This window comes from Strix uralensis, chromosome 3 (genome assembly GCF_047716275.1).
Source record: "Strix uralensis isolate ZFMK-TIS-50842 chromosome 3, bStrUra1, whole genome shotgun sequence".
NCBI classification, from domain to species: Eukaryota; Metazoa; Chordata; class Aves; order Strigiformes; family Strigidae; genus Strix; species Strix uralensis.
The window spans coordinates 126,596,248-126,622,266 of NC_133974.1; the positions used below are offsets into that span (position 1 = coordinate 126,596,248).

At 47.9% G+C, this 26,019-nt stretch overlaps 1 protein-coding gene across 3 annotated transcripts in view; it reads left to right on the top strand.

Moving 5' to 3' along the window:
• MEIS1 (Meis homeobox 1) overlaps window positions 1–14,450 on the top strand; it is a 109,413-nt gene extending 94,963 nt beyond the window's left edge. For 2 of the 3 annotated variants that reach the window (XM_074864341.1, XM_074864339.1), the window contains exons 10-12: window positions 8,576–8,638; window positions 9,912–9,997; window positions 12,882–14,450. In XM_074864341.1, coding sequence (XP_074720442.1) covers window positions 8,576–8,638; window positions 9,912–9,997; window positions 12,882–13,165 — 433 coding nt within the window. In that variant the 3' untranslated portion in view covers window positions 13,166–14,450. Of the gene's footprint in view, window positions 1–8,575; window positions 8,639–9,911; window positions 9,998–10,269; window positions 10,366–12,881 lie in introns of all 3 variants that reach the window. The other variant, XM_074864340.1, reaches the window with a different exon arrangement.
• Window positions 14,451–26,019: the final 11,569 nt, after the last annotated feature.

Genomic DNA, 26,019 nt, shown 5'->3' on the forward strand with positions numbered 1-26,019 from the left:
TCTTTTTGTCTTTGACATTACTCTGACCTCCCTGTGTGTGTTTTGTTTGCCTTGTTTTTTGAGGATGTCTTTTCTCCTGCCCTGAATAAATGCCGTCAGGAGTAGGATTATAAGCAAAATGAATTACTTCACTTAATGGGAAATTATGTTTAGATAAAGTAGATTACAAAGTAGGTTATTAGTAGTGGTTAGAAAACAATGTTTTGAAGTAGGATGTCTTGGGGGGGAGTTTGTCCAGAAGTGTGGGGTTGTTTTTCAGGTTGGCTGTGAGTCACAGTTGTATCTTTTGTGGTTTCTGGAAAAAAAAAAATTAAGAAAAAAAAATTCAAACCAGTTTTGCAGGTGCCCACATCACACGAAATACACTAACGTGCTTGTGTTTGTTGTCTCAGTAGCGGTGGGGAAAATCCAACCACAGGAATCACAGCTTCCCTCATCTGCCCTGAGCTGATGTCTTGGGGTGTAGACCAGAGTGAGGTCAAAGCGTATTTCATGTGTGAATCATGGGTCCCATTTAGGGCTTCATTATGTCTTCTCCTCTTGAGTGCTCCGGGATTTCCCCCACAGGCACTTGTCAGGGCTTTTGATTTGGCTACCCTGGGTTCGTTTCTCCTCATTCCGCAGGCTGGAGAAGCTGGCGTGGGGTGACAGGGTATGAAGTTACTCCGTTCTCCCTAAGTAGCCTTCTGTAGATGAGGAGGGTGAGGAGACCCACCCAGGAGAGCAGACAGATTGTTTCTCGCATCCTTCAGTGAGTGGGAATGCACCTAAACCAGCAGCCAGATGTGGGAGCAGCCTCTCTGCTTTCTCTTGGGCTGGAGGACAAGGCAGGGCTTCCAGCTTCCCATGCCATATGCAGTATAGGTAGGAGTGAATGGGGAAAAAGCTGTTTGGACAAGGCTCCCAACTTGATGTATGGAAAAAGTCTTGGACCTCAAAGGAGGAACTTCTGTGTTTAGACAACTTGTGTGGCAGGAGAAAGCTTGGCACCTCTCACAAACACTACATTCCCTTAAATAAGAGGTTATGCTGATTCAACAGACAAGGAAGTTGCTGGAAGAGAGAGGAGTGTTTTCGAAGAAGTAGCGAGTATTTTGCTATCGATTCTCACGCATTCCCAGCATAACCCCTGCCAATCAGCAGAACTCAGGTTGCTGGTTTAAAAGGATCTGCTGAAGACAAGCCGCTGGGTTGCACTGATGGTGTGCACCCGACCAGGACGTGAGTTATGGAGTCCAGACATGCTCTCCTGAAGGTTCAGATGGAAAGTTGAGGTTCAGAACCCCCTCAGAGCTGGGAGAAAACCCCGAGCTGGGAGATGCGCATCACAGTCTGGGCTGCTCTCAAAGCTTGCAGAGAGCCTGCGCACCCTCTGCCACAAAGCGTTTGGGAGGTCCTGGGGTTTGTGGCATCATCTGTGCATTGAAGCACATACATCTCTATCCCGGCAAAGATGGTGCGTGGTGTGGTGCTGAGGTGAATCGCTCTCCAAATCTGCAGTGGATCAGCAACCAGGCAGCATCAGTCCTCGGGCAGGGAGAGCATTTTTGTGGGAGGCAAGACGTTGGCTGGTAGCGTGTTGTGTACCCAACCGCAGTGCTGTATGGGGTCTAGTGTTGTCCCAGGCGGGAGTTAGAGCAGCCTTAGAGCTGCTCTACTAGATGAATCCTTGCCATATTCCTTAAAGGCTAATTGTGGCACACGGAGATCAGCAGAGTACAGCTGCACTGGGATTTGGGAGCGGGGAAGAGACGGGAGGTCAGCTCCGCTGGCGCTTTGCCATGTAAAGATTTCCCCTTACATCATCTGGCTGCCGAGGGCGAGTTTACATCTGCTTTGCACCCCGAGGGAATTGCGGTGTCAGGGAATGAGGTTGCAGCGAGCCCTCCCCAGCGCAGCGGAGACCTGCAGCACGGCCTCTGCTCCGGCTCCCTGGCATCGGCAGGGAGACGCCTGAATGCTGGACCTGGATTTTCACCAGAAACTTTCCATGTCAGCTGAGCTTTTTTGAGTGGGATTTGTGGGTGAGAGGGGAGGAGGAGAAGGAAGAGAGTGTACCAGAAAGGCCAACAGCAGTTTGCCTGTGATGTGGGAGGGCACTGGAGATGGGCAGAGCGGGGAGTGCATCTCCAGGGAGCCCTTCCCTGGGCACATTGGCTCCACTCCTCTCTAGCGAGTCCCTCCCTTGTTTTTCATTCAGAACTAACCACATAAATACAAATAGGCTTTAGCTCCATCCTGCTGTGGAACAGAGAAAATTTTGCAAGATGGGAGAAGTGTTTCCTGCTCAGCTTTCTTCTAGAAAGACCCATTGAGCAGCCATCAACCATGAAGCCTGCTCAGACTTGGGGCTAGGGGAGTGTTTGGGCCAAGGGAAAAGCAGGGTCAGGAGCTTGTGGTTCCTCCCTCAATGGAAGGCCATCAGCTGTCCCTTCTGCACCTGGAGCACAAGCCACCACCTGGCTCGCTGCCACCCTGTGGTGGCCACCACAGCTGCGTGGTGTCCTGTTGGGCTGGTGGCAGGGTGCTCCCCCAAATCTGGTCTGTTTATTGGGAGGCAGAATGTGTCCCATGGTGATTTGAGAAGAAAGCAAGATATCGAGCAAGGCGGGGAGGCAGGGCGTAAGGGCTTGGGAGAAGAGCAAGCACAGGAGGTGGCCAGAGGTAGAGCTGGTGCATGTTGGGCTGCCCAAAATGTAGGGTAGGGCATAGCCTGCTCTCTTACAAGGAGCGCATACCTGATCCCATCTCTCTACTTTCTATTTTTGCACTCGATATGCTCGCTACATTAGCAGGGTTGGCTCGTGAGAGATTCAATAGCACTCTCCTGCTTTAAAGCAACTTTTCTGAATGCACAACATGAATCCATCGGTGGGGTCACATAGTAATGCTTGAAGTCAGAAGCTATTTTTAAAACTAAATTGCAGAGCCACACATGGCTTTCATTAGTGCTTTACATCAAATTTGTCAGCTAATTAGTGGTTTTTCATCACTAGTTTTTGCATAGTATTTTATTTGTTCGCTCTTCAATATTGTCTTGCTACACCCCCAGCCCTATATACAGTCCCTGGCGCTGGTGCTGCCAGTGGAGGAGGGAAGAGGAGGAGAGCTTTCAGGAGACCTTCCCGATCCTCCTGATAGATAGACTCCCTGCGTTTGGAGTATATTCCAATATTACGTGTCTGGAGTGGGCGGTTAGCAGCCTGTGTACTCTCTTCCCTCCCTACCTCCATTTAGTGTTGTAAATGATGTATTGCAGTCCTGAATTGTCTTCAGTTCGGAGGAGGAGGAGGAGGAGAAACCAAGAAAAGTTGCCAAACATGACTTCATAAGGTTTGACTTTAAATTGAACAAAGTTTCTCGAGCGTCTTGGATTTTTTATTTTTTTTTCTTTACAAATAAAGGGAGTACAGAGAGCATGAATTGCTAATGACTGGTAGTTACGGGTCATTAAGCTCACTAACTGACTTCAGGATCAGAACTTTCTAATAATGGCAGTAAGCACTCTTTTAACATTTATTTCTCATTTTAGGGATGGGGAGATGTGATTACCATTCAAAAGTCTGCAGTTATTTTTTCTGTTCATAATTACATAGGGAGCTTGCTATTTTTAAGGCTGTTTTTAAAACACTTGAAAGTATTCGGTGAAATAATTTCTATGGTTTTTTTCTTTTCTTTAACTGACTCCTTAAAAAGCTCTGGAAAACAAGTACACAGGAAAAAATGAAAATATGTTAAAATAAGGAATAAAGCAGTTACTGAAGTGTAATAATCCCGGTTTATAGCACACTTTCCATTTAAATTGTTTTTATTAGAGATAAACCTGTTAAGCGTTGAGGAATTAAGTGCTGAATAGAGAAGGTTGTTTCACTGCTGTATAAATGAAGGATCCCAGTATGCAGAAAAGAATATGGCTGGTTTTACAAGTGAATTATTTGCCAGTTTGAAGGGCTCTGGTTACTTTGGCATCTGTTATAAAAATGATGATTTGTTTTTTGTCAAGAGGGATACTATTTTTTTCGGAGGGGCAAGAGAGATTTTAGCACTGGGGTTTGTAGGTACTGTGAGCTTTCTCATCGTCCTTACGCTTAGTTTGCTAGAAGGAGCTCAAGGAGAAAATGAGGCAGAAAGATTTTCGGGAATTTCTTGGCACTGCTAGTGATACACAGACTTCTGGCATGCGGCACTTTGGGACAATATGGAGAGGGAGCAGCCTGCAACTCCAAGTATCAAAAGTTAATAATGGTGTGAAACTCTCCTCATTTGGGAGGGCTGAGGGAAAGAAAAATTCAATATAGCGCTAAGTCTCAGCATCTCCTTTCAGACAGCTGGTCCTGGAATATTTCATTCAAAGACTGCAAATTGGAAGTCCCCGCAATTGCTCTGTTGATTCTTGAGCAAAGGTGACTTTGGGAATTCGTGACAGCAGAGGAAGGTCTTGTTTTATTCACTCAAAAGAAGTGAAATACAAGGGGAAGGGAGAAAGACCAGATCTGTGCAGAAAATGTCACTCGGGCTGTAACCTGAGCCTTAGCAAACTGTTCCTTTTGGAGGGTTTGGTGACCCTCCGAAAATCCTTGCTCTCTGGCTGCTATTATTGTAGCCAATTTCCAACTAAAATAAGTCTTTTGTCATCACCAGCCATGCCGCCTCTCGCTGAGAAGAAACAAAACTTGTGCGTGGCAACGAGGGCGGCCAAGCTGAAGGTCAGAGTGCAGAGGCAGATTGCTGCATCCCCAGGGCCAGGGCTGGATCTCACCCGTGGGACCGGCGATGCACCAACCAGGGAGACTGCCAGTGACCTCTGGGGACAGACCCCAGGCCAGAAGCCTAAGAGAAAACATCCTAGTAAAATGCAAATTGGAGAAAATAGAGTTTCCTCCTCTGCTTTAGGGTTATGCAGGTGCAATAGCTGGGGTTTTCTTGCTTTTTGAGACATGGTGGAAAGCGCAATCTCATGTATTCAAAAGGGCAAGGAAAAGTGAACTTGAAAAAAATAATAAATACTTTAAACTTCTGTGTTTGACCAACTGTTCAAACGTTTCCTCCATGCCAGATCCCTCCCTTGCAAAAAAAAAAAAAAAAAAGGCAACCCAAAGCATTGTTTTACAGAGTTCTTGGCCCTCCGTGGGCAGGCAGATGGGTACAACTTGTACACTGAGGGATCTCATGTTGTTTGAGCAGCTATTGATTCTGCTCCTTGGAGGACAAAACCCAAGCCAAAAAACCCCTTCCACATTGGAGCAAAGGTACCAATGCATAGAGCACTGGTATGGGAAAAAATACTTTATGCAAGTCTTTGAGCCTGTGTGGGTCTTTACTCACATAAGTAAGGTTATGCAGCTGTCTTAATCATTAACTTAAGTTTTATGCTGAGTTGTATTTTGACAGTACTCCATTTGAGTAGCACTTAATACACAAATATCTTTTTTAGGTCCTCTGAACTTCTAAAAATTAGAGTGCTTTAGGATTTCTTTTCCTTAAGATAGGCGAATTTGAACATACAGGAAAAGGGGCAGTGAGATTTTTCCCGTTAGCTTTTCTGTTCCATCATTTTTGCTGATGTTACGTCAGCCTGGAGCTTTGGAAATTCAAAGAGCGATCAAAAGATCTTGGCCCTTCTATCAAGGAAAAAACCAGAAAGTACGAAGAAATTATCTCCATGCCTGTATATTTCTGCAGCAACAGCTAATTCGCAATTTTGCTTGCAAAGAGTTCTCAAATGTGATTTATAAACATAACAGCGCTGCATTGTGCTCTCTCCAGGCAAGCCACATTAATAGTTTTAATCTGATGGGTTCTTACAAATTCCAGGTTTGGGTTGCAGGAAGAAACTTGAAAGTGAATACTTTCTTCTTTTTTTTTTTTTAATGCATAGTGGTTTGGACTCTACTATAATGCAAAGTAAAGCGTTCTGTTACAAAGGCAGGGAGGATGGGACAGAAGGTTAAAGGGCATCCTGGAAACAAACAGCTGGACCAGTTTATTTAAACAGATACAAGGATGGGGAGCTGACCTCCGTTTGACTTCTAGTGGGAGGAGCGAGAATGTCATTTTATTACTTTGCCCAGAAGGAAAATGTTCTTGCGTCTGAATTCCCCCCGAAGACATCCAAACACTGGGCTGTTTGGCAGAATTGCTTCTTATAGAAAATACTTATATGAATGCGTAGGAAGAAGATAACTGTTAAGTACCTGTGTGTAAAATGTTCTTAAAGCAGATATCCTGAGCGATAGCGTGGGGCAAACAGGTGAGAATATGTTTTACTGTAGGCACGTCTTGTGGACAATTATTGGTAAATTCTAGCTATATAGTTTATTATTCTAGCTATACAGTTTATTACTGAGACCTCCCTTCCTATTAAAAGCGCTTGTAGTTTGGAGGAGAAGGAAGAGAAGGTTGTGAAGTTGGGGTGTGCATGCTTAATGTTGCTCAGGGTTTCTTTGGGGTAAAAGCTTTTGGCAAATGAAGGTTTCAGTGACCAGCCAATCTCACTGCTACCAAAACCCCTTCCCTCCTGCCACAGTAACAGGTCCTGGCAATCAGACAGGAGAAGGATGGAGTAAACACAGCAAGAGACTGCCAGGCTTGCAGAAAGAAATGGCTGGGGCACTGGGGTTTTGTGTTGTTGTTTTACTTAGGAGAGTTACTGTGAAAATTGCTTTCTGCAAATGCAGATTACAGATATTAAACAATTTTCTAATTGGTCATGGAGCTAAGGCAGCTAATGGGGGAAAAAAAGCAGATTTTTTTTAATTGCTTATTTTGCATGGTGTTTGTGCTACACCTGTGCTTATAATGAGAAAGGAGAATTAGTCTAACCTTCTGCTCACATGATTCTAATTTTCATGGTTTGTACAAGATAATGATAAACTGATTTGCAACACCGTTTGCTGGAGTTGAGGGGGTTTTTTATTGGAAATGTGTAGAAAAATTGGTCCAATACTGTTGCTGACAAAACATGACCTAGTTCAGGTGTAAGGTTTCCAGATCGGCACCCAGAATTGGTGCCTTTGAGCCCATTTTCTCGAGACAGGTTTGATTAGGACACAACACCTTGATTAATTTTTGCGGGAGTTTGGTAACGGGAGTCAGTCAGGGATGGGAGATAGGAGGAGACCAAAATCACTGTCCTTGTCTTTGATGAGGGCAAAACAAACAGCACGGGGTGGTGGTTTGCGATTCTTCTCCCCACTGGCGTAGAGGAATGGGTGGGCAGAGCCGATTCCCACAGGAAGGTCCTGGTGGATTTATCTCTGCAGCAGGAGAGCTCCTGCTAAGCCACCCCAAGCAAAGGCAACAAAAACAAGCATCAAGTAGCCCTTTGTGGACTTTACCATTGTGTTTTGCGAGTGTAGTGTGGTTTTACTCACACTCACGCTTCTTCCTTTACTAGTAAATATTGTGGCATACACATATTTATTATTCTTTTTCTCTCTCATAAAGAATGTAAAGTCTGGTTATGAGGCTTTGCTGTGATTAAATCTCAACGGAGATGTTTTCCAAATGGTTTTTAACTAAGCTTTCTGATGAGCAAAACCGCAAGAGAAGTTCTTCTAATGCTCTTCAGACGGGTTCCCAGCCCTGGTTTTGAGCCTCCTGATTTCAGCGCCTCGAGGACTGCCTGCAGAGGAGACCGGGGCACTTGTGATCCCTCTTCTTCTTCTGTTTTGCTCCAAATTATTTTGAATATTCCTTTCCCAAATAAGCATTGCAAGACTAACTGAGGCAAAGAGCTACAAAAACGCAAGGAGTACAGTTGCAGACGGCTATTTTTAAAAATGGCTGTACCTTTTTTTTTTATTTCCAAAGATCTGCTTTTCATTGTTCAGGGGGAATTTTCAGTAGTCCAGTAATTACAGTTTAACAAGATGTTTGCTGTAAATGGTCAGGCCTAGCTGGAGAAAACAGGATTATAAATTCAATTACTGTAAAGCTATGACCTCGCCTTGACCCCTCAGACTTTGCATAAAGAGAGAGGGGGGGAAAAAGCCCACCAAGAAATGGCTAGGAGGAATGCATGGCTCTGAAGTCCCCAGCAGTGTGACTTAGCGGTGATAAAACTCCAGACGTTCCCTCATTTGATGGGGTTCTGCCATCACAGTTCATTATCTTAATAGTGGGCATTAAAAGGGAATTAGGTTTGCAAGAGGTAGGGGCAGGTTTTGATAAAAAAAAATTGGAAAAAAGAAGTCGGAGGACATAAGGCAGAAATGGCTCTAATGAGGGGGAGGTAGCAGATGCCCTCATGAGCATCTCTCCGGCTTCACCCATTTTTTTTTGTGCCCCATTCTGAACTGAGAAGAGCGTTGCTGGTATTGTTTCCTGAAAACTCGGCTAATTCCCCCATGAAAAGATGAAATGGAAGTGTCTGACTGTGGTAGAAAGCAGGCAAACATAAATCAGCTTGGAAACCCCAAGCTCGTGCTCTCAAAGGTCATCGGGGTTAGAGGTTTTGCAGTATTTGCATCCGCACGCAGCCCGACGGAGAGCACGGCGGCGAAGCGAGAGGGCTTGGGGATGGGTGGAAGTCATCCCCTTCAATAACCATTTGCTTTCCTCTTTTTTCTTGCAGGTTTATTAATGCTAGAAGAAGAATAGTTCAGCCCATGATAGACCAGTCCAATCGAGCAGGCAAGTCCCCAATAGTAACTGTATTCAAGTCACGCAGGCAAAAACCCATCCTCGAGCCATTCACTGGGAGGTCTATTACCTGGTAAATAAATGAGAAATGAATGCTGGGAGTGATTGACAATTAAAATACAACCAGCTTTGTTTCATTACAACCCTAATCATTTTAACATGATTAAAACATTTTGAGGAGAAAAGACATTGAAAATTCAAAAAAAGAAACTAAAATGATCCGCTCCATGACCGGACTTTCTGTACATGTTCAGAGTTAAAGTGGTTGGGGTTTTTTTTAGTAGTTGTTTTGAGTTTTCCTTCCGAGCTCTTTCTGCTCCTGTGACCACTCCCTGGTGCATGGCTTGGTGTGGAATTGCTGTAAACTTTATTACCTGTCAAAAGGGCAAGGGGGTCAGAATCGCTTGTGGGACTCAGTAAAGTTCAAAGACATTCAATGAGGTAGAGCTTTATGTGCTTTAATAACCCAAGGCAGCTTACTTCTGAAGCCGGCTTTTAATGTACAGTTAAAACCTCGAGTTCAGGTAGTGGTACTTGTATAGGGTCCTTTTGTCCCTTGTCTCTTCTTTTTAGTAGCTGTCTTTTGAGATCACTGAGTGTTTGGGTGTTTACTTTAGGGGGATTTATTTTTATTTTTTTAAAAAAGCTTGAGTTTTCACATGCTGGTTCTGCCTGGGATCTTGGCTCGCAGCTCTGTGTGGGTATTTACCATTGAGGAACAGCCCGTTGCTCCCAGTTGATTTTGTTTTCCAAGTCTCGCTGCCAAACAATCCAAATCCATCGTTGTCCAAGATGCCTTTGGGCCACGCTTCCTCTTTGAGTACATTCAATTATTTTGTCATTAGAGGTAAATATGTGGCATGGACGTGTTCAGGTCCTGCTCTTAGAAAGGCACACGGGCGTAATTTAACACACTGCGATTTCAGTGTGACAATTCCAGCCATAAAATCCAGCTCCTATACAGGTCTTTGCATTGACGTCAGCAGTGGCAGCAGCTGGAACTGGGTCTCCTCGTGTCTCGAGATTTCAGATTGCTAACTTCATTCCAAAACTGACAGTAGGAAATTAAGCCAAAACTAAGAAAGCTTGTTAGCCCAGCCGCTAAATTTGAACGGTAGATGTTTTTCCCTCTTTTTAGAGCCAGCATCGATGGCTGTCTCACGCAGTCTGGGGGTGGGGGGGGTGGGGGGGTTGTGTCTTGATGCTGTGAGAAGGGGTGACTCTTTTGGCTGTCGCTGAAAAGCAATGTTCTGCGCTTTTCCAGTAAGTCAAGGAACACCCTATAACCCCGACGGGCAGCCGATGGGAGGTTTTGTGATGGACGGCCAGCAGCACATGGGCATCCGAGCACCAGGTAAGCCCCCCGGGGAGCGTCACCCACCGATGGGTGACTTCATTTGTGCCACCACAGGTAACTGCACCTCCACCCTCTGCCGTCGTCTCAGCTGCCTGCCTTGCCTCGCCTGTCTTCTGCCTGCCTTCAACACCACCGAGGGGAACCAGGCATCTTCTCGCTTGAGTGGTCCTGGACCCTCTGCCATGCTGTGTTTTGGAAAGGGGCTTTTGGCACTATCTGTTGACTTTGCTCATTCTCTGGCATCTTCTTGGATTTTTATCTCCCTCTAGGACCTATGAGTGGAATGGGCATGAATATGGGCATGGAGGGGCAGTGGCACTACATGTAACCTTCACCTAGGTAACCAATGGCAAAGCCAGGGGGAAGTAAGTACAAACGGGGTCTTTGTTCTCACTTTGTCCGAGGGATATTTGTCTCCTTGCATTTCCCTATGTTCTCCCTGCCCATAGCCTCATGCTTGTTCCTTCCTTTCCATCCATCCATCCTACGCATGGGCTCCTTCGGGTTTCTCTCCCTCCAGTTCAGCTCAAGCTTTCCAACCTCCCAAGCCCCCCATGCGCGCGCGCGCCGTATATTGACGCCGCTGTACATCGACGCCGCCATACATTGATGCTATTATCCATCCCCGAGCACATGACAAAACAAGAAGCAGCCGGGGAGGTGGGGGAGCCCGTCGTCTTGGCAACAGACTGATTTGCAAAATGTAAGCGGTCTGCAGCAGCGCAGGGAGAGGAAAGAGCATGTCCCCAAAGTGTCATAAATCTGTCTAACCGCAGTTGATGCATGAGTTACATTTCTCCCGCTAACCTGCAAGACACCAAAAAAGCCAAACAGAGACTTCTCATAGGTAAAAAAAAATAAATAAATAAATGGCAGCTTCACTTAGTTGCATTTTGGAAAACGATGGACGAAACTTTGATTTTTATTTTTTTTTTATTTTTTTTTTTCAAGTTTATTTCTCTTTGTCTGTCCGTCATAATGGGATTACGTGTGGCAAAGGAAAAAGAGAGAATACAAAATAGAGGTGTGCGCAGCAGGCTATGGAGCTTAGCCCAGGCTAATTGACTATATCCAAATTAAGTATGCCATCACTTGCAGTGTGACAAATGGATTTGACTTATTCAGTATACAAAAATAGAGATCATTAATGCAATCTTCAGTGGCAGGCCTCGCAAAGAAAGCCTAGAAAAACTGTCCCAGTTTTTTTTTTTTCCCCCTCTTGTCTTTTTATAGAGGAAAATACATTATACAAATTTTTGTTGTGGTTTTTTTTTTTTAAAAAAGAGTAAAGTGGTTTGAAACACTAAGGCACTGGTACCATGTTTTAATGGTGCCCGACTGTGTTCCTCTCACTCTCTTTCTGGAGTTAAAAGCAGTTATTCTGGCATCTTTGTTGTGCCCCCAGCCTATATTAACATAGGGCCTGAAGTTACCCAGTCCAAGTGTATTTCATAGTCGTCTTCTCTGGGCACAAGTCAAAACTAAGTTTTAACAATTAGCTGTGAAAACATTCCTCTGAGCTTGGGAATGCAACAGCCTTATTACCTCATCATGGAAATTTCTAGCTTAGTTAATTTAAATATTGTTTCTTAGTTTCTGGGTCAATTAAATTTAAATGATGTATTTTATGCTTCGTGACCAATTAAATTAATAGGTTATTACAAAAAATATTATCATCTTTTTTGATTAAAGAGCTGTGAGTACAGTATATTTTATAAGCAATTTTCATTAGTTCAAAACTGTTCCTTTAGGCTAGATTAAGCAGCTATTCATTGCTAGAGCCTTGAGACCTGATTCCAAGGTGTTCAGCGCATTCACAGCGCGCTCTTACTTAGAACTAAAGCCAATTGAACCTACTTAGCAATAGCGTATGCCTTTCACCCTTGATGATTATGGAGCTTATAGCTCTCCGAAACAATACACCTGTCAGTTCCCATCAGCTACAGCAATCCAAGCAGAAGGCAGAGGCCCACAGAAAGCAGGAGGTTTTATTGTTTTAGGTCCAATTTTTTTCTTATTGTTCTCCCAAACCCACTGAAAGGTTGACTGAGTTGCACGTCTGATTTTTTTCGGACAGAAGTGCGCAGGGGGAAAGAATTAACTGATAACTGTTATTGATTTTTTTTTTAATATATATATATATAATGTGTTTAAAAACACAGGTTTGATTTAACAATCATCCTTAGTAATCCTATCAATTTCGGCTTCATATGAGGCCTTTGTTCAGCGATGTATGTGCTTGCTGTAAAGAGTCTGTTTGAATGGCAAAAATACTTGGGACAGATTCCAAGCGATCAGGCTCAAGAGCTAAATAAATAACTGTTGATAAACCTCGACACCAATTTAACCCATCTCTTGTCCCAAGACCGTCGTTAACTGCTACAAGATTCCCTGCCTTGTATTCCCAGCATGCTTTTACAAGCAGGGAGATGGAGGCGGGTAGCTGGAGCAAGGCCATGGGGGATGGAGCCCACCTGAGAGCCCCATCAGGGCTCACCCGGCTTTGTGCCACCACCTCGTGTGACATTAGTCGTCATCAGGCTGGTTCTGCCTCCGGTGTGCTTCCAAATCGGAAGCACCTCCATCGCATACGTTTCTAACCATAAAAGCAGAAAGCGGTTTTATCTCCCAAAACTCTGTATTTCAAGGGGGGGAGGAGGTTCTTGGTTTTTCTTTTTTACCTGAGAATCATTCCCGTTGCCATCGTTGTGAGTCCATACATAGGCTTGGATCCCACAAAGGCAACTGCACTCGTGCACCCGTGACTCCACGTCTCACCTTCGGCTCGAACCCGGCCTTCCCGTGCCCGAGCGGAGGAACTTCACGGCCTGATGTCGGTCGCTGGTCCCCACCACTCACCGCCACCTCTTTCTCTCCGCAGGGCTGCAAAGTATGCCAGGGGATTATGTGTCTCGGGGTAGTCCAATGGGTATGAATATGGGACAGCCAAGCTATACCCCACCCCAGATGCCCCCCCATCCCGCTCAGCTGCGTCATGGCCCCCCCATGCATACCTACATTCCTGGACACCCTCACCACCCAGCGATGATGATGCATGGAGGACCACCCCACCCTGGAATGCCCATGTCAGCATCAAGCCCCACAATGCTTCATACCGGCGAGCCGGCAGTGAGCGGACAAGTGATGGACATTCATGCTCAGTAGCTTAAGGGAAATACGCGTTGTCTGCAGCGACGGTAGATTTCAAACATTGTCTTTCTGCAATGACTATGGAGTTCTTGGCGTCAACTTTGGACCAAGGGACGTTCCGATTCTTCACAGGGACCCTGAAAAGCAGGAAAACACCAACCGAAGTCAACTTCTGGGGACATGCTAAATACCTATATAAGACATTAAGAGAACAAAGAGTGAAATATTGTAAAATGCTATTATACTGTTATCCATATTACGTTGTTTCTTATAGATTTTTTAAAAAAAATGTGAAATTTTTCCACACTATGTGTGTTGTTTCCATAGCTCTTCACTTCCTCCAGAAGCCTCCTTACATTAAAAAAAGAAGCCTTACACTTATCCTGCAAATGACAGAAAGGGCTTATTTGCAGGATTTTTAGAGCATTAAAATAACTATGTCAGGCAGAAGAATCTTTCTTCTATCCTAGGATTTCAGCCATGCACACTCTCTATCTCTCTCCTCTCTCCTCCTCTCTCTCCGTCTGTCTTTCTTCCCTTTCTCTCCCTTTCTCCCTGTCTCTCTCCCTCTCTCTCTTTCTAGCCTGGGGCGTGAATTTGCATGTCTAATTCATTTACTCACCATATTTGAATTGGCCTGAACAGATGTAAATCGGGAAGGATGGGAAAAACTGCAGTCATCAACAATGATTAATCAGCTGTTGCAGGCAGTGTCTTAAGGAGACTGGTAGGAGGAAGCATGGAAACGGAAAGGCAGTGTATTTGAAGCCTAATTGTCACATCAGAGCATCCTTGTCCCCATGCAGCAACCACCACCTTGTACATCACTTCCTGTTTTATGCAGCTCGAAACATGGACTGAAGATTTATTTTTAATATGTTGACTTTCTTTCTGGGCAAGACATCAGTCATGTGTGCATTTTTTTTTCCATAGTCCCATCATGGAGCATTTATGTATACATTGTAAATAAATTTTGTGCAAAAAGGACTGGAAAAATGATCTGTATTATTGCAATTTTTTGTAAAAGTAGCAGTTTGGTATGAGTTGGCATGCATACAGATTTACTAAGTGGGATAAGCTAATTATACTTTTGTTGTGGTTAAACAAATGCTTGTTGATAGCCTTTTTCTATCAAGAAACCAAGGAGCTAATTATTATTAATAATAATCATTGCACACTGAGTCTTAGAGTTTCTGATTGAAACAGTTTGGATTGTATAATAACTCAAAGCCCAGTTGTAGTAGTTTGAGTGCAGTAATGAAATCTGAATCTAAAAATAAAAACAAATTATTTTTTGTCATGGTGACTCCACTGCTTGCAAAATTTGTTTCCTGCCCCCCTTCAGTATTTGTAGCCATTCTATCCCAAATTGGGAGCTGAGCAGCTACAAAATTCGGCTAGCTCTGGAGATGTACATATCATTTGCTATTTAAATATCGGCTTCGTATTTAAAGAATGTAAAAGTAATGCTACGCTGCATAAAAAAACTTTCTCAGAACTTGCACTGTAAATTGTCAGGATGGGAACTGTTGCTGTTAATAAATGTAATATTGTAGGGCATTATCAGACAAAAATTTTTAACTAGTGTTACCCCCCCCGCCAAATTACAGTTCTAATACGTAGTTTAAATTATTTGAGCCAATGACATCCTCCATTTCCTTCTGGAACTGAACATATTAAGGAAGGAGGAAAATAAAACTTGGAAAACATTGCCCGGGCAATGCATATTTGTAAGTAAATGATGTACTGGTGTGAGGGGCTGCTGGACCTCTGCAAGCGGAGGCTGGTGCAGGCCGTCCTCCCCTCATTAACCAATTTCCTCGCACAGCTGTACTTTCTGCACCGTAGCCAGCGAGTTAAATAGCACCAAATAGCCTGGGTAGGCTGTGATACCTTCTCATTTTCTTTAAATAAAATCGCAGCTATAGTAAAAAAAAAAAAGAAAAAAAGTTTCCCGGGGGTAGGAAAATGACACAAATATCTTAATTAAGGCAAAATCATGAACAGCTCCTCCCTGCACCCCTTCCAAGCCAGCCAGCACCCCCCGGCGGGCCCCTGTCCCGGGGATGCTGCGGGGGCAGCAGCCCCCCGGCCCGGGCTGCGGGTCCCCCCCAGGAGTTCTCCTGGGCTGCCCCCCCCCCCCCCCCCAGCTGCGGCCGGGGCTGGGAGGGGGCAGGTAGGGCAGGGCTGGGGTGGGGTGCAGGCAGGGCTAAGGCAGGGTGCGGGCTGGGCAGGGCAGGCAGTGCAGACCTTTCTGTATTAAGCAGCCACCGAAGTGGGGCTCTCTCCCCCCGCAGTTTGGATCTCCTTCCCCTCTTTCTTTTTTTAAACTCTGAGTTTTCTTTTTTCTTTTTTTTTTTTTTCCCCTTTTCCCTTTTTTTTTTTTTTTTTTTTAAAGGGCCGCTGTACCGCCAAAGAGGCTGCACATCCCGGCTCCCGCTTTGTGAGCCCGGAATAATGACACTTTTCTGCCAAAACGTGAATGAACGCGGCTCGCTTTTTGCTTTTTTTTTTTTTTGGTTTTTTGTTTTGTTTTGTTTTGTTGTATTTTTTTTTAATGTTTCTTGAAAGACAAAAACAAACCGCCCTCTTGCATGCGAGGGCACACGCGTCCCTTCTCGCAGCCGCGGAGAAGTGGGGCACAGACCTTCCTCCATCGGACCTTACTTTTTTTTTTTTTGGGGGGGGACACAGATTTCAAATTAAACCCACTATTATATCCCAAGACATTTAATCAGCTGTAATTATAACACATTCAAAATGAAGAATATGCCTTGACAGTATTTTTATTGTTATTGTTCATCGCATGATGTTAGACAGCTTCAGAGGCACAGGAAAGAGAAGTAAACGGGTTACAAATAGGGAATTATCCCTCGTTTAGCATTAAAATTCATTTAGATAAAATTGCCACAAACATTTAAATGGGGAGATTAGTTCCCCCTCACGCCTTATTGCACTCTCTCAATGGCTCCGTTAAGAACATTTTACACGTTGGAAATTCCGCCTTTTCGGGCCGCTCGCTGTTTCCTAGCTACCCTCCTTTCACCGCGCCGGGGGAGGCCGCCGGGGGGGCCCGGGGGGGGCCGCCCGCCTGCGCCTCAGCGCCTCGCCCCGGCCCCGGGGACTGCGCGTCCCGCCGGAGTCCGCGCTGCGCTGCGCGGCGCTGCGCGGGGGGCGGAGTTTGGGGGCGGGGGGGCGGGTGGCTCACCGCCCCGCTGTCCTGCCACTGCCCGCAGTGGAGGAGGAGGAGGAGGAGGAGGAGGAGGAAAGCCGGCTTCGACTGCCATCTCTTGGGGGCTCGGGAGAGTGCCGCGGGGGGGGGGGGGGGCGCTCCGCGGCCGCCCGCGCAGAGCCACGGGCACTGCGCGCCGGCGGCCCAAAGTTTGTGCAACCCCCGGCGAGGCTTTATTCTCCCCCCCTCCCCGTCCCGTCCCGCCTTCTTCTTTGAGCAGCCCCGATTTTCCGCTTCCCTCTTTTCTTTTCGTGCACCCACCACCCCACCCCCCGCCCCAGGCGCAGCGTCCCGCGGAGCCGGGTGCGCGCAGTGCCGCGCAAGGCGGGAGCAACGCTTTACACCCCCCCACCCCCCGGGTCGGAGAGGGGGGCAGACCCATCAGCGCGGTATTTGCGCGCATCGCGGAGCGGCTCCTGCCCTGCGCCTGGGGTGGGCACCCGCACCCCACGAGGGGTTTTGGGAGGGTGGGGGCAGCAAATCCCAGCCAAGCTGAGCGGGACGGACCGAGCCCCCCCGCCGGGCAGAGGGGCACGCGTGGGGGGGTGGGGTGCCTACCCCGTCGGCCCGGCCGCGCCTCCCGCAGCCACAGGTACTTTTGGGCTCCGAAGCGGCAGTTTTCGCACACGCGTTGAATTATTTCCACCCCCGGCGCTGTTGCGCGGAAAGTCCCCGCTGCCAGGGCCTCGCTCCGCGCGTCCTGAACCCGCGTGGAAAACTGCAGGGTATTTACCCCCCTCCCCGGACCTCGCTATGCCCGGGATGATTAAAAAAAAAAAATATATATATATATATAAATATAAAAGCAAAGGAAGGTTTCCCGAGCGCCGTGAGGAGGCGGCTGCCCCCGGGCGCGGGCAGGGGCGGGCGGTGCGCGGCGCGGAGGCGGTCACGCGTGGGGCGGGCGGTCACGCGTGGGGCGGGCGCTCCCGCTGCCGCCGCGGTGCCGCCTGGAGGTGGCTGCTCAGCTCCGGGCCGGGCTGCGGCTTTGTGTGTGACAGCCAGCAAACCTTCCCCGTCCCTTTAATGCGTGGGGAAATAACTGCGTGCCTGTGTGGCAGCTGCTTCTAAAGCCCCAACTAACTCTTTTGGAAGAGCAGGGGGAAAAGAGTGAAAGGCGAAAGAAAGACTGTTCATTTTTTTTCCTTTGGTGCCATTTTGGATGTCATCTGTTACCTTGGTGACTGTGCTCAGCCCCCAAAGCCCCTGGATTGTTAGGGGAAAAAAAAAAAAAAGCATGCTATTTCTGCACCGTCATTTATCACTGTCACCGCATAATGATTCCCCTCGCAGCTCCTTATTGATGTTTGTAATTGCATTATCTCATAAAGGGAGGGGGTGGCGGGCCGGGATGATCAATGGAGCCGCGCCGTGCATGCCGGGGTCAGGGGCTGCGGGAGGCGGCGGGGCCCCCCCCGGCACCCCCCGCCCCCCCTCCGGTCCCCGCCTGGCAGACAACAAGTCCCGGGCACCGCCCGGAGCGCGGCCCCGGCAGCCGGCGTGAAGCAAGGGCAGCGCCCGGGCGGGGCCGTCCGCCTGGGACACCCCAAATTGGGGGGTGGGGGGGGTGGGTGGAGAAAACAAAAAAAAAAAAAGGATCCACCGAGGGAAAAATTAAAGTGGGTTTAATATGATTTGGGTGGGAGAAAACACTCGGTAAATTCTTCCCCCCCCGCTGCCCCCCTCACCATCCCGAAGCGTTTGGCCGGGTACCTGCCTGGAGGGCGGCGGGGCGGGGGGGGCTGTGCTGGGGCTCCGCGGGGACCCTTTCCCCGGCAGCATCCCCGCTGCCCCGCGGAGCTCGGCCGCGGAGGATGCGCGGGGCCCCGCGGCGCGGAGGGGCGGCCGCCCCGGGGAAAGGCCCGGCGGCGGGGAGCGCTGCCGGGGGACATCGGGGAACTCGGGGGGGGCAGGACGGGGACGGGCCCCCCCGGCGGGGAGGAGGAGGGCGAAGAAACGCGGCTCGTTTCTCGCATTTAGTTGTTTTTTACCGGTTTCTTTTCACCGCGGCGAAGCGGCGCCGAGCGCTCTATAGAGAGGGCAGCGCTGCTAAAAACCCCCAAACCTCAGGCAGCCAACGTTTTTTTTTTTCCCCTTTCCTTTCTCTCTCCTTCTTCTCTATAAAGCTTACCAACGAAATAAAGATTAACTCCTTTCCCCCCCTCCTCGCCGCACAAAATGAACTCCATCTGCTGCGCCCAAAAGTTAAAAGAATTATTTCCCGTCCACTTTCCCGGAGGATGAGCTAGTGCACCCCCAAACCCGGGACTTGGGGGACCCAAAACCGAGCCTGTGTGAGCCAGGGCAGAAAGATGCCGAGTTTGCCACGGCCACCCCAGGCAGCCCCGGAGCCTCCCTGTAAGGCGCAGCGCTAAAGCGAGGGGAGAGAGCAAATCCTTTCCAGCCCGTCCTTCCCCGCACTGACCAGTTTTCTCCCCAGGTTTCCCCCTCCTCAACCTTCCCTTGGAAATTTAGCAGCGCTTTAGTTTGGAAGTATTACGCTTACAGCCTAAGTGATATTGTTCTTTCCCCTATATATATATATATATATGTATTTTTATCTTTCTGTGTTTCCTCCAGGAATGAGGCTTGGCGCTACCGTTAGCCTTGTAAAGAAACACCAGTTGTCTGCTTTTACATAAACATTCACATTTCCAAATAAACTTTATAAGGATTTCAATTGGAAAGTAAAGCAGTCGGCACTGCGGAGCAGTGGGGCGAAGACATTGCACTTGAAATTTCAAATGTGACCTAATCCAACTTAGCTATTTTTTCCCCTTTTCTGGTCTGATAGCTTGCAATCTGGAGTTCCATACTTTAAAAAAAAATAATAATATTTAGTGCCATAGCCCACGGTTAAAATAGTGAAAAATTAGTCTCGTTTCAGAAATTATTTATTTATAGAACGAACATGATTAAAACATAAAAAACACACAAACTGCAGCTGCAACAAAAAAACCCCACCGTGATTTACGATTATTAAATCTTTGATTGCCATGTTAATGTTTCTTTTTCTACCTTTCATTTGCATTTTAATCTATCGAATCTTTACAATTTTGCTGCCTCCTACTCGAATGATTGATTACACATCTGAAAGAGAAAAAAAAAATACTAAGCTTTCTAGGCGAGCTTCTATTTTTCCTCCCCCCTTCCCTTTGCTGGTTAGCTTTCTGAAACCTTCCTCAACAATGTTAATGCAAGCAGGACAAATTAATTATGCTCTTTTAAATGTCAAAGGTATAAATAAAAATGCCCCCCCCCCCCCCTTCCTCTCCTTTACCCCTCGCCCCAAATGGGAATATTTTTCCAAGCCGCTTGTTTTAAAAGCAAGAAGGAATCACCCTGGTAAAATACAATTAAAAGAAACATACGCGCAGCATCCTGACTGTAAATAAATATTATTGTGTGGACATTTACCTATGGAAGAGGGGGAAAAAAAACCAAACCCGAGAGTCAGGGAGAGGCAGGGAGCGGAGGTGAGGGCTCCCTGGCGCAGCGGCAGCGCTTCCCTTCGCTGCTGAGCCTCAGCCTTGGGGCAGCTTCTCCCCCCACCCAAAAAAAAAAAAAAAAAAGAAGGGTGGTCAGGGAGCAGCCCCCGAGCAGAGAAGCGCGCCCGTGGGTTCCCCCTTCCCCCGCAGCCCACGGGCCGGTTTGGGGGGGCAGAAAGCCCAGGGGGCGGTGTATTAGCGAGGTGAGGGGGTGATCCCCAGAAGGGGTTGGGTCCCACCTGCCGGGGATGCGCCCCACGGGGCCGTGGGTGCTCAGGCGGGGATGCCCATGGGGGGACACCCACCTGGGGGCTGCCCACGGCGAAGACCCACCCGGGAGATACCCACGGGGGGAACACTGACCTGGGGGATGCCCTTAAGGGGACACCCACCCAGGAGACATTCCCCCCGAGGGGATGCCCAGGGAGCGACACCCACCCAGGGGATGCCCACGCGGGGCGGCCCCCTGAGGCTGCTCACCCGGAGCACGGCGCTGAAGGCAGGGCTGGCACCTGCGGGGGGCCGAGGGGCAGGTTTCTGGGCGGGGGGGAAATCAGCGAGAAAAGGGGAAAGGAGCGAGCAAGGCGGGAGGGACGGAGGCAGCGGCGCGGAGGTTCCGCACCTGCGGACAGGGAGCGACCCGTGCGGGCCGGCGGCAGACAGGGAAGATTTAGAGGTGAAGAGATGGCAGATTGTTAAGAAAGTAATAGTAAGGTGTCCCATATACTACAGTTTTATTGTGGGGTAGTAACTACTAGATTTATTTATTGCCGAGGCTATATAATAAAGATAATGACCGCAAACTCAAGATAAATGCTTACGCCCATAGCTGGTCAATTCTTTTTTATTTAAGAGAGTGATCCGGAGAGGTGAAAGTCATCTTCTCCCGACCACAAATATCAGTCTTGGTTTCCACCAGGTTATAAACATGACATGCAAATAAAGGAGCTGCTGCCGGGCGCGGAGGGTTTGGGGTCGGGGTGTTAGGGGGATGCCCCCTCCCTTGGCTTTCTCCCTCGCCGGAGCACCCGCAGAGGAGAGCACCGAGATGAAACAAGGGGGGAAAGACCAGCCCCACGGCGAGGGGAGGGAGGGGGGGGAATAATAATAAAGACTTCCCCCCCCCCCGCCATGCCCTTGGGGAAATGCCCCTTGCGAGGGGAAAGGCGCGGGGAGCGGCCCCGGGGTGCCCCCGCTCCCCCCTGCCGCCCCCTCGCCCCTGCCCGGGGCGATCGTGTGTCAGCCCCACAATCCGCGCTCCCACTCCGGGCGCTTTGATCCCCGCACGGCCGGGAAAAAAAACACCTGACACTGAGCTCCGACGGGGGGGAGAGGGGGGAAATAGAGAGAAAGAAGGGAAAAAAAAAAAAAAAAAAAAAAAAAAAAGAGGGAGAATAGAGTCGTACAATTTCGTGGTTTGTGCGCAGGGTAAAATTATAAGGTTGAAAAGTGCGAACAATCCTCCTCAATCTTTCACAGCGTCAGCGCTGCTCTCAGCCTTAACAGCATCTCTCTTTCCAGCCGAGCGCGAGTCGCAGTTTCCCCAGCCTCCCGCCGCTCTGCCCCGCGGGACGGGCAGCTCCCGGGCAGCTGCCGGCACCGCCAGCCCCGGCCGAGCGCATCCCCCCCCCGCCCCAACCCTCCGCGCCCCGACCCGCGGCTGCGCCGGCCCCTGCGCGCCGCGCAAGCAGCGGGCAACGCCGCGCCTTCTCCTCCCAGCACGACAACTTGTCTGTCGCACTTCAAAGGGTGATAACCTAATTGTTTCCAGAGTTTAGAAGTAATTAAGCTATGTTAAAGGAACTTAAATAAAACCGGTTAGCCGCGCACTGGCTCCCCTTCTGCTTCAGAGGGTAAAGAGGAGCCCCGTTTCTCGGAAAACTACATTAAAAATCGTGCATTTATATAACGTGCGCGAAGAATGTAAACAGATTTCGTTTTTGAAAGGGTATGGGCAAAGTGGTGGTAATTATGTATAATTAATGCTGAAGGGAAAATGAACACATAATAGGTTCCAAAGATTAAACCATCTGTAACTATCAGGGGAACTTTTAAAGTTTTTCTTTTTTCTCTCTTTTTTTTTTTTCCTCCTTTTCTTTTAAAATACATCTATTTTATTTCGCTAAGGATTTTTAGGCATAAAAAAAAAAAAAATCAAGCTAATGTTTGCTTCTCTGAAGTTTTCTGATTGGAGAAACAAATCCCTAAAAGTTTTCAGCAATTCTCAATCTACAACTTTGAAGATCATCCAATACAAAAATAAATTGAATGGTAATTTTAACCATTATTAATGTTTGTGGCACTTAATTTAGTTAGGTGCTGGCTTTCCATTTTTGATTACACCATAAGGAAGTTATTTTACTAAGAAATGTTAAGATAAAGTATAGGCATTCCCACACATTCTTTATATTTTTTCTGGCATGTATTTATTATAGTCTACTCAATCTATTTCAATTTCTAGGTAATGCATAATCACTGGAGCCAATTTTTTTTCCAGCAACATGTTTGCAAGGTAGAACCAGACTGTGAAGATGTAGGTCCTGCTTATCTGTATGTAATATTCAACGCCAGCAACTATACATTTAAAGCTTTCTTACTATCTCGGATCGAGTTCACGGAAGCAAACCCACTGCATTTAACATTTGCGAAGGTAGAAATGGATCTAGCTTTAGCAACGCTAATAGATGTTGAGATGTTGTGCGAGCTGTAACTTCTGTCAGAGGCTGTGCTTTTCTGATAACGGTAATTCTGAAGGTGTGAAGGTAGAGTTGTTAAACCTCATGTGTCAACGGAGCAGTCACCTGAACGGTGGTTTGCAGGGCTGGTGCCTAGAAAATAAATGCATTTGCGTAGAAAGAACAATTAAAGTTAGCAGAACAGAGGCTTAAACTGCTTTGTTAACTCTTGCATCCACTTGAGAGGTAGGAATGAATCTGCTCCTCTCAGTCCTAACTTCAGATCTGGCTCTGCTGCGGTTTTGGCTGTTCGGGTTTGTGGGGGATGTTTTCTTCTCCAGGAGGGAACGATAGATCCCTCCTATGGGGAATGCACCAGCTGGCAGTTCAAGACAAGGTTTAGGTTGTCACTCCCACTCCCCAATTATTGTGTCTAGCTTGGAAAAGCAAATTTTTAAGCAACAGGACTGCTTTTTGAAATCCACCATACTGTAGAGGTTTATGTGCAGCTTAACCCTTCAAATTAATTCCTAGGCTCTTTCTTTAATGCAGAGGCCAACCAGCTGAGTTCCAGCTTGGCATTTCTGGCAAACCCAGCTGAAGATGCTGAAGACCCTGGAGCAATAAAGGGGTTTGCTCTTCAGGGGCTAATCTGGTTTAACCCCTAGAGCAGCTTTTGTGCTGCTCTCTCCTCAGACTACCTGGAGGAGGATGAGCTGACAGTGGATCCCAGCCCAGTGACTCACCCAATAACTTTTCCTGAACGATATCCACGTTGCACAGAGATCAAAGTGAGTGCTTGGGCAAACGTACATATGGGAAGGGGGTGGAGGAGAACAAGGCTCAGATGGGGATTGCAATCTCAGAAGCTTACTTTTTGGGGATGAAAGTGGTTGTAAGGCCCAACCAGAGTCAAGCACTCATAGAAGCTATAGTGTCTTTTAGAGCTATAAAAATTGGTTTTCTACCAAAATGCTCAGCTATTTGCTGATGACAGCACGGGGGCAGCGTGTGCAGGCAGGTGCGGTGATCTCTGGTGTTGGCCAGCATCTAGCCATGGTGGATTTAGCCAGTTCCTACTCTGTTGCTGATAACCCACACAACACCAGAAACATAAACTTCAGCCAGAGGCTTTTTCCCAAGGCTGGGAAATCCCCTGCAAAGCCTCCTGTGTTCAAAAAACCCCTTACACCACCCCCCCGCCCTCCACTGGTGTCCTAGATGAAGATAAAGGACAAAACCCCCCACAGCTTGTCACTGTCTTTTACCAGACTAAATTAACAGCATACTTCCCTTTTCAATGCCTTTTGATGTGCTAATTATCACTCAGCCAGATGCAGCCACCTTACTCTTGCAGGGTACCTAATGTGTCCAAGCACAAGTTGAACTGAAAGTCAAGGGGATTTCAGCTTCCAAGGGCACCTTGGGGTGATGCAGAGCCAGGGGTGGGTGATGCTGCCGGATGGGAGGACAAACTGCCTTGGGGTGCCTCAGTTTCCCCACTGATGGAAGATGCTTGGCAGCTTTCTTATCCTCTGACTTGTTGAGGGTGAGTTTCTGCCTAGGGTTTGAGTTGCCACCACTGGCTGCTGGGAGCATCAAGCTGATGATGAAAAGGCAGGTCTGTTTTTTCCTAAAGTGCTACTCTCACAGTCCCTTTGAGTGGGATTTCCACCTCCCTTCCCAACTCCTTCCCACAGGGAATTTTTTGATGATCATGGCAATGAAGCTGGCCTGGCAGAGCTCCCACACATCCTTGGGTCCCAGCATGGGAGTGAGACTCAGCTGTGAGCCCTATCCAGACTACAGCAGAAATGGAAACCATCACCTAAATTCTCTTTTCTGGCTGCATTGCTCTTTTTTTGGCCTTATTTTAAAATCCTTCTGCCCAGAGCAGAATTAACAACAGGCCTTGTTAACGAAGGGATCAGCAACATCTTCCCTGATGGCATTAAAACCTCCTACCTGGCAAATTAGTCCTCCCGCTAACCTCCTTATCCTCTTACAAAATGTTGGAACTTGTTAGTGGTTTGTTACTTGCACTGATGCTCTTTGGCAGTAATTAGAGAACTGCTGAGGAGGCAGAGCTCAGGTTTGGACCCAGATTCAGCTGGAGATTTTAGAGGAGTTGCCTGGCCACTGAATCTGAGCCAGGACTTGCATTTCAATAGGACGATGCTGCAAGGCAGTGAGTACTTGCTGTGGGATTTTTGCCAAAATTTAACCAGCTCTTCTCCCGAATCGATGTCCCCACCCGTACCAGAACAGGGTGCGAGTGAAAATTGAAAGGAAAGAGGTCTGTTCCATTTAGCCTCTGTCCTTGCATCTCTGTTGAACCTGGTAGCTGTGGCTTGAGAGGTGATGGACCCCTCCTTCGGCACCGCTGTGCTGACCTAGTGGAGGGCACTGTCCCATAGCAGCTGGAGGACGTAAGGAATCTCCTCTCCTCGGCCGGTCGGTACCAAGCCACCAACTCAGGCAGCTGCTGCTGGTGGTCTTTAGCTCAGCTTTGGGATCGTGGACAGGGAGTGACCAAAATGTGCAGTTCAGGCTTATGAGAGGAGAATCCCCTTTTTCTATCATTGCCATGTATCTCCTGTTTGATGTCTGCCTAAGGACACAGCTATGGTGCTTTACCAAATCTCTCTGTCGAGCAGAGCTGTGTGGCTGGTGTAGGCATCCATCAGTACAGGAGCCACCAGGCACTGAGCCTGATGAGTTGGAGGGTGTTCAGCAAGAAGCATGTTGTTTACACCAGGAAACAGCAAATAGCGATGGCTCATTTTGGAGCAGAGGAAGGTCCCTCCAGACCCGCGGAGGTGGCAGCTTGAGGCTCTGCAACATGCTCTTTGCAGAGACCCATTGTCAGAATGAGTTGCTGGATGTGGTGGGAACAGCTGAGGTGGAGATCTTTGTCCTGAGGAGGAAGAAGGAGCCCTTTTAACCTCTCTGTTCCTAAGCCTGGCAGGGACCACCATGTTGTGGCTCCCCTCCCAGCTTCCTTCCCCCTGTCCCAGCCACAAGGCCTGGGGGCTGGGCTGGAAGGACATCTTATCTTGTTTATATAATGCAAGTGCTAGAGGGTCAGCTCTTTTCCTTGACAAAATGTTCTCACGCTGGGGGCACACCTCCTCTGCAAGAAGCAGAGCGGTTACAGTTTAGGCTGGTCTCTTTGGCAGGGGAGGAAGAGAAAATTGGCACACTATAAAGCAGGGAGTTGCAACTCTTGGACACACGACTATAACCGGGAAGCATGGCTGTGTGTGCCAGGACAGCTCGGGAGCACCCTGAAGCTGGGGGCTCTTGCCTTCCCTTTGGAGAGGCACCCCACTTTCTCCCAGCATGAGGGCTGGGAAACTCTTGCAGTGAAGAAACTGAGGACAGAGACAGTAAGAAGCGACTGGGGTTTTTTATTTTAGCAGGTCTTTTTCAGCATCCAAGCGAGGAGACATGTAGTCAGCCAAAGGAGATTCT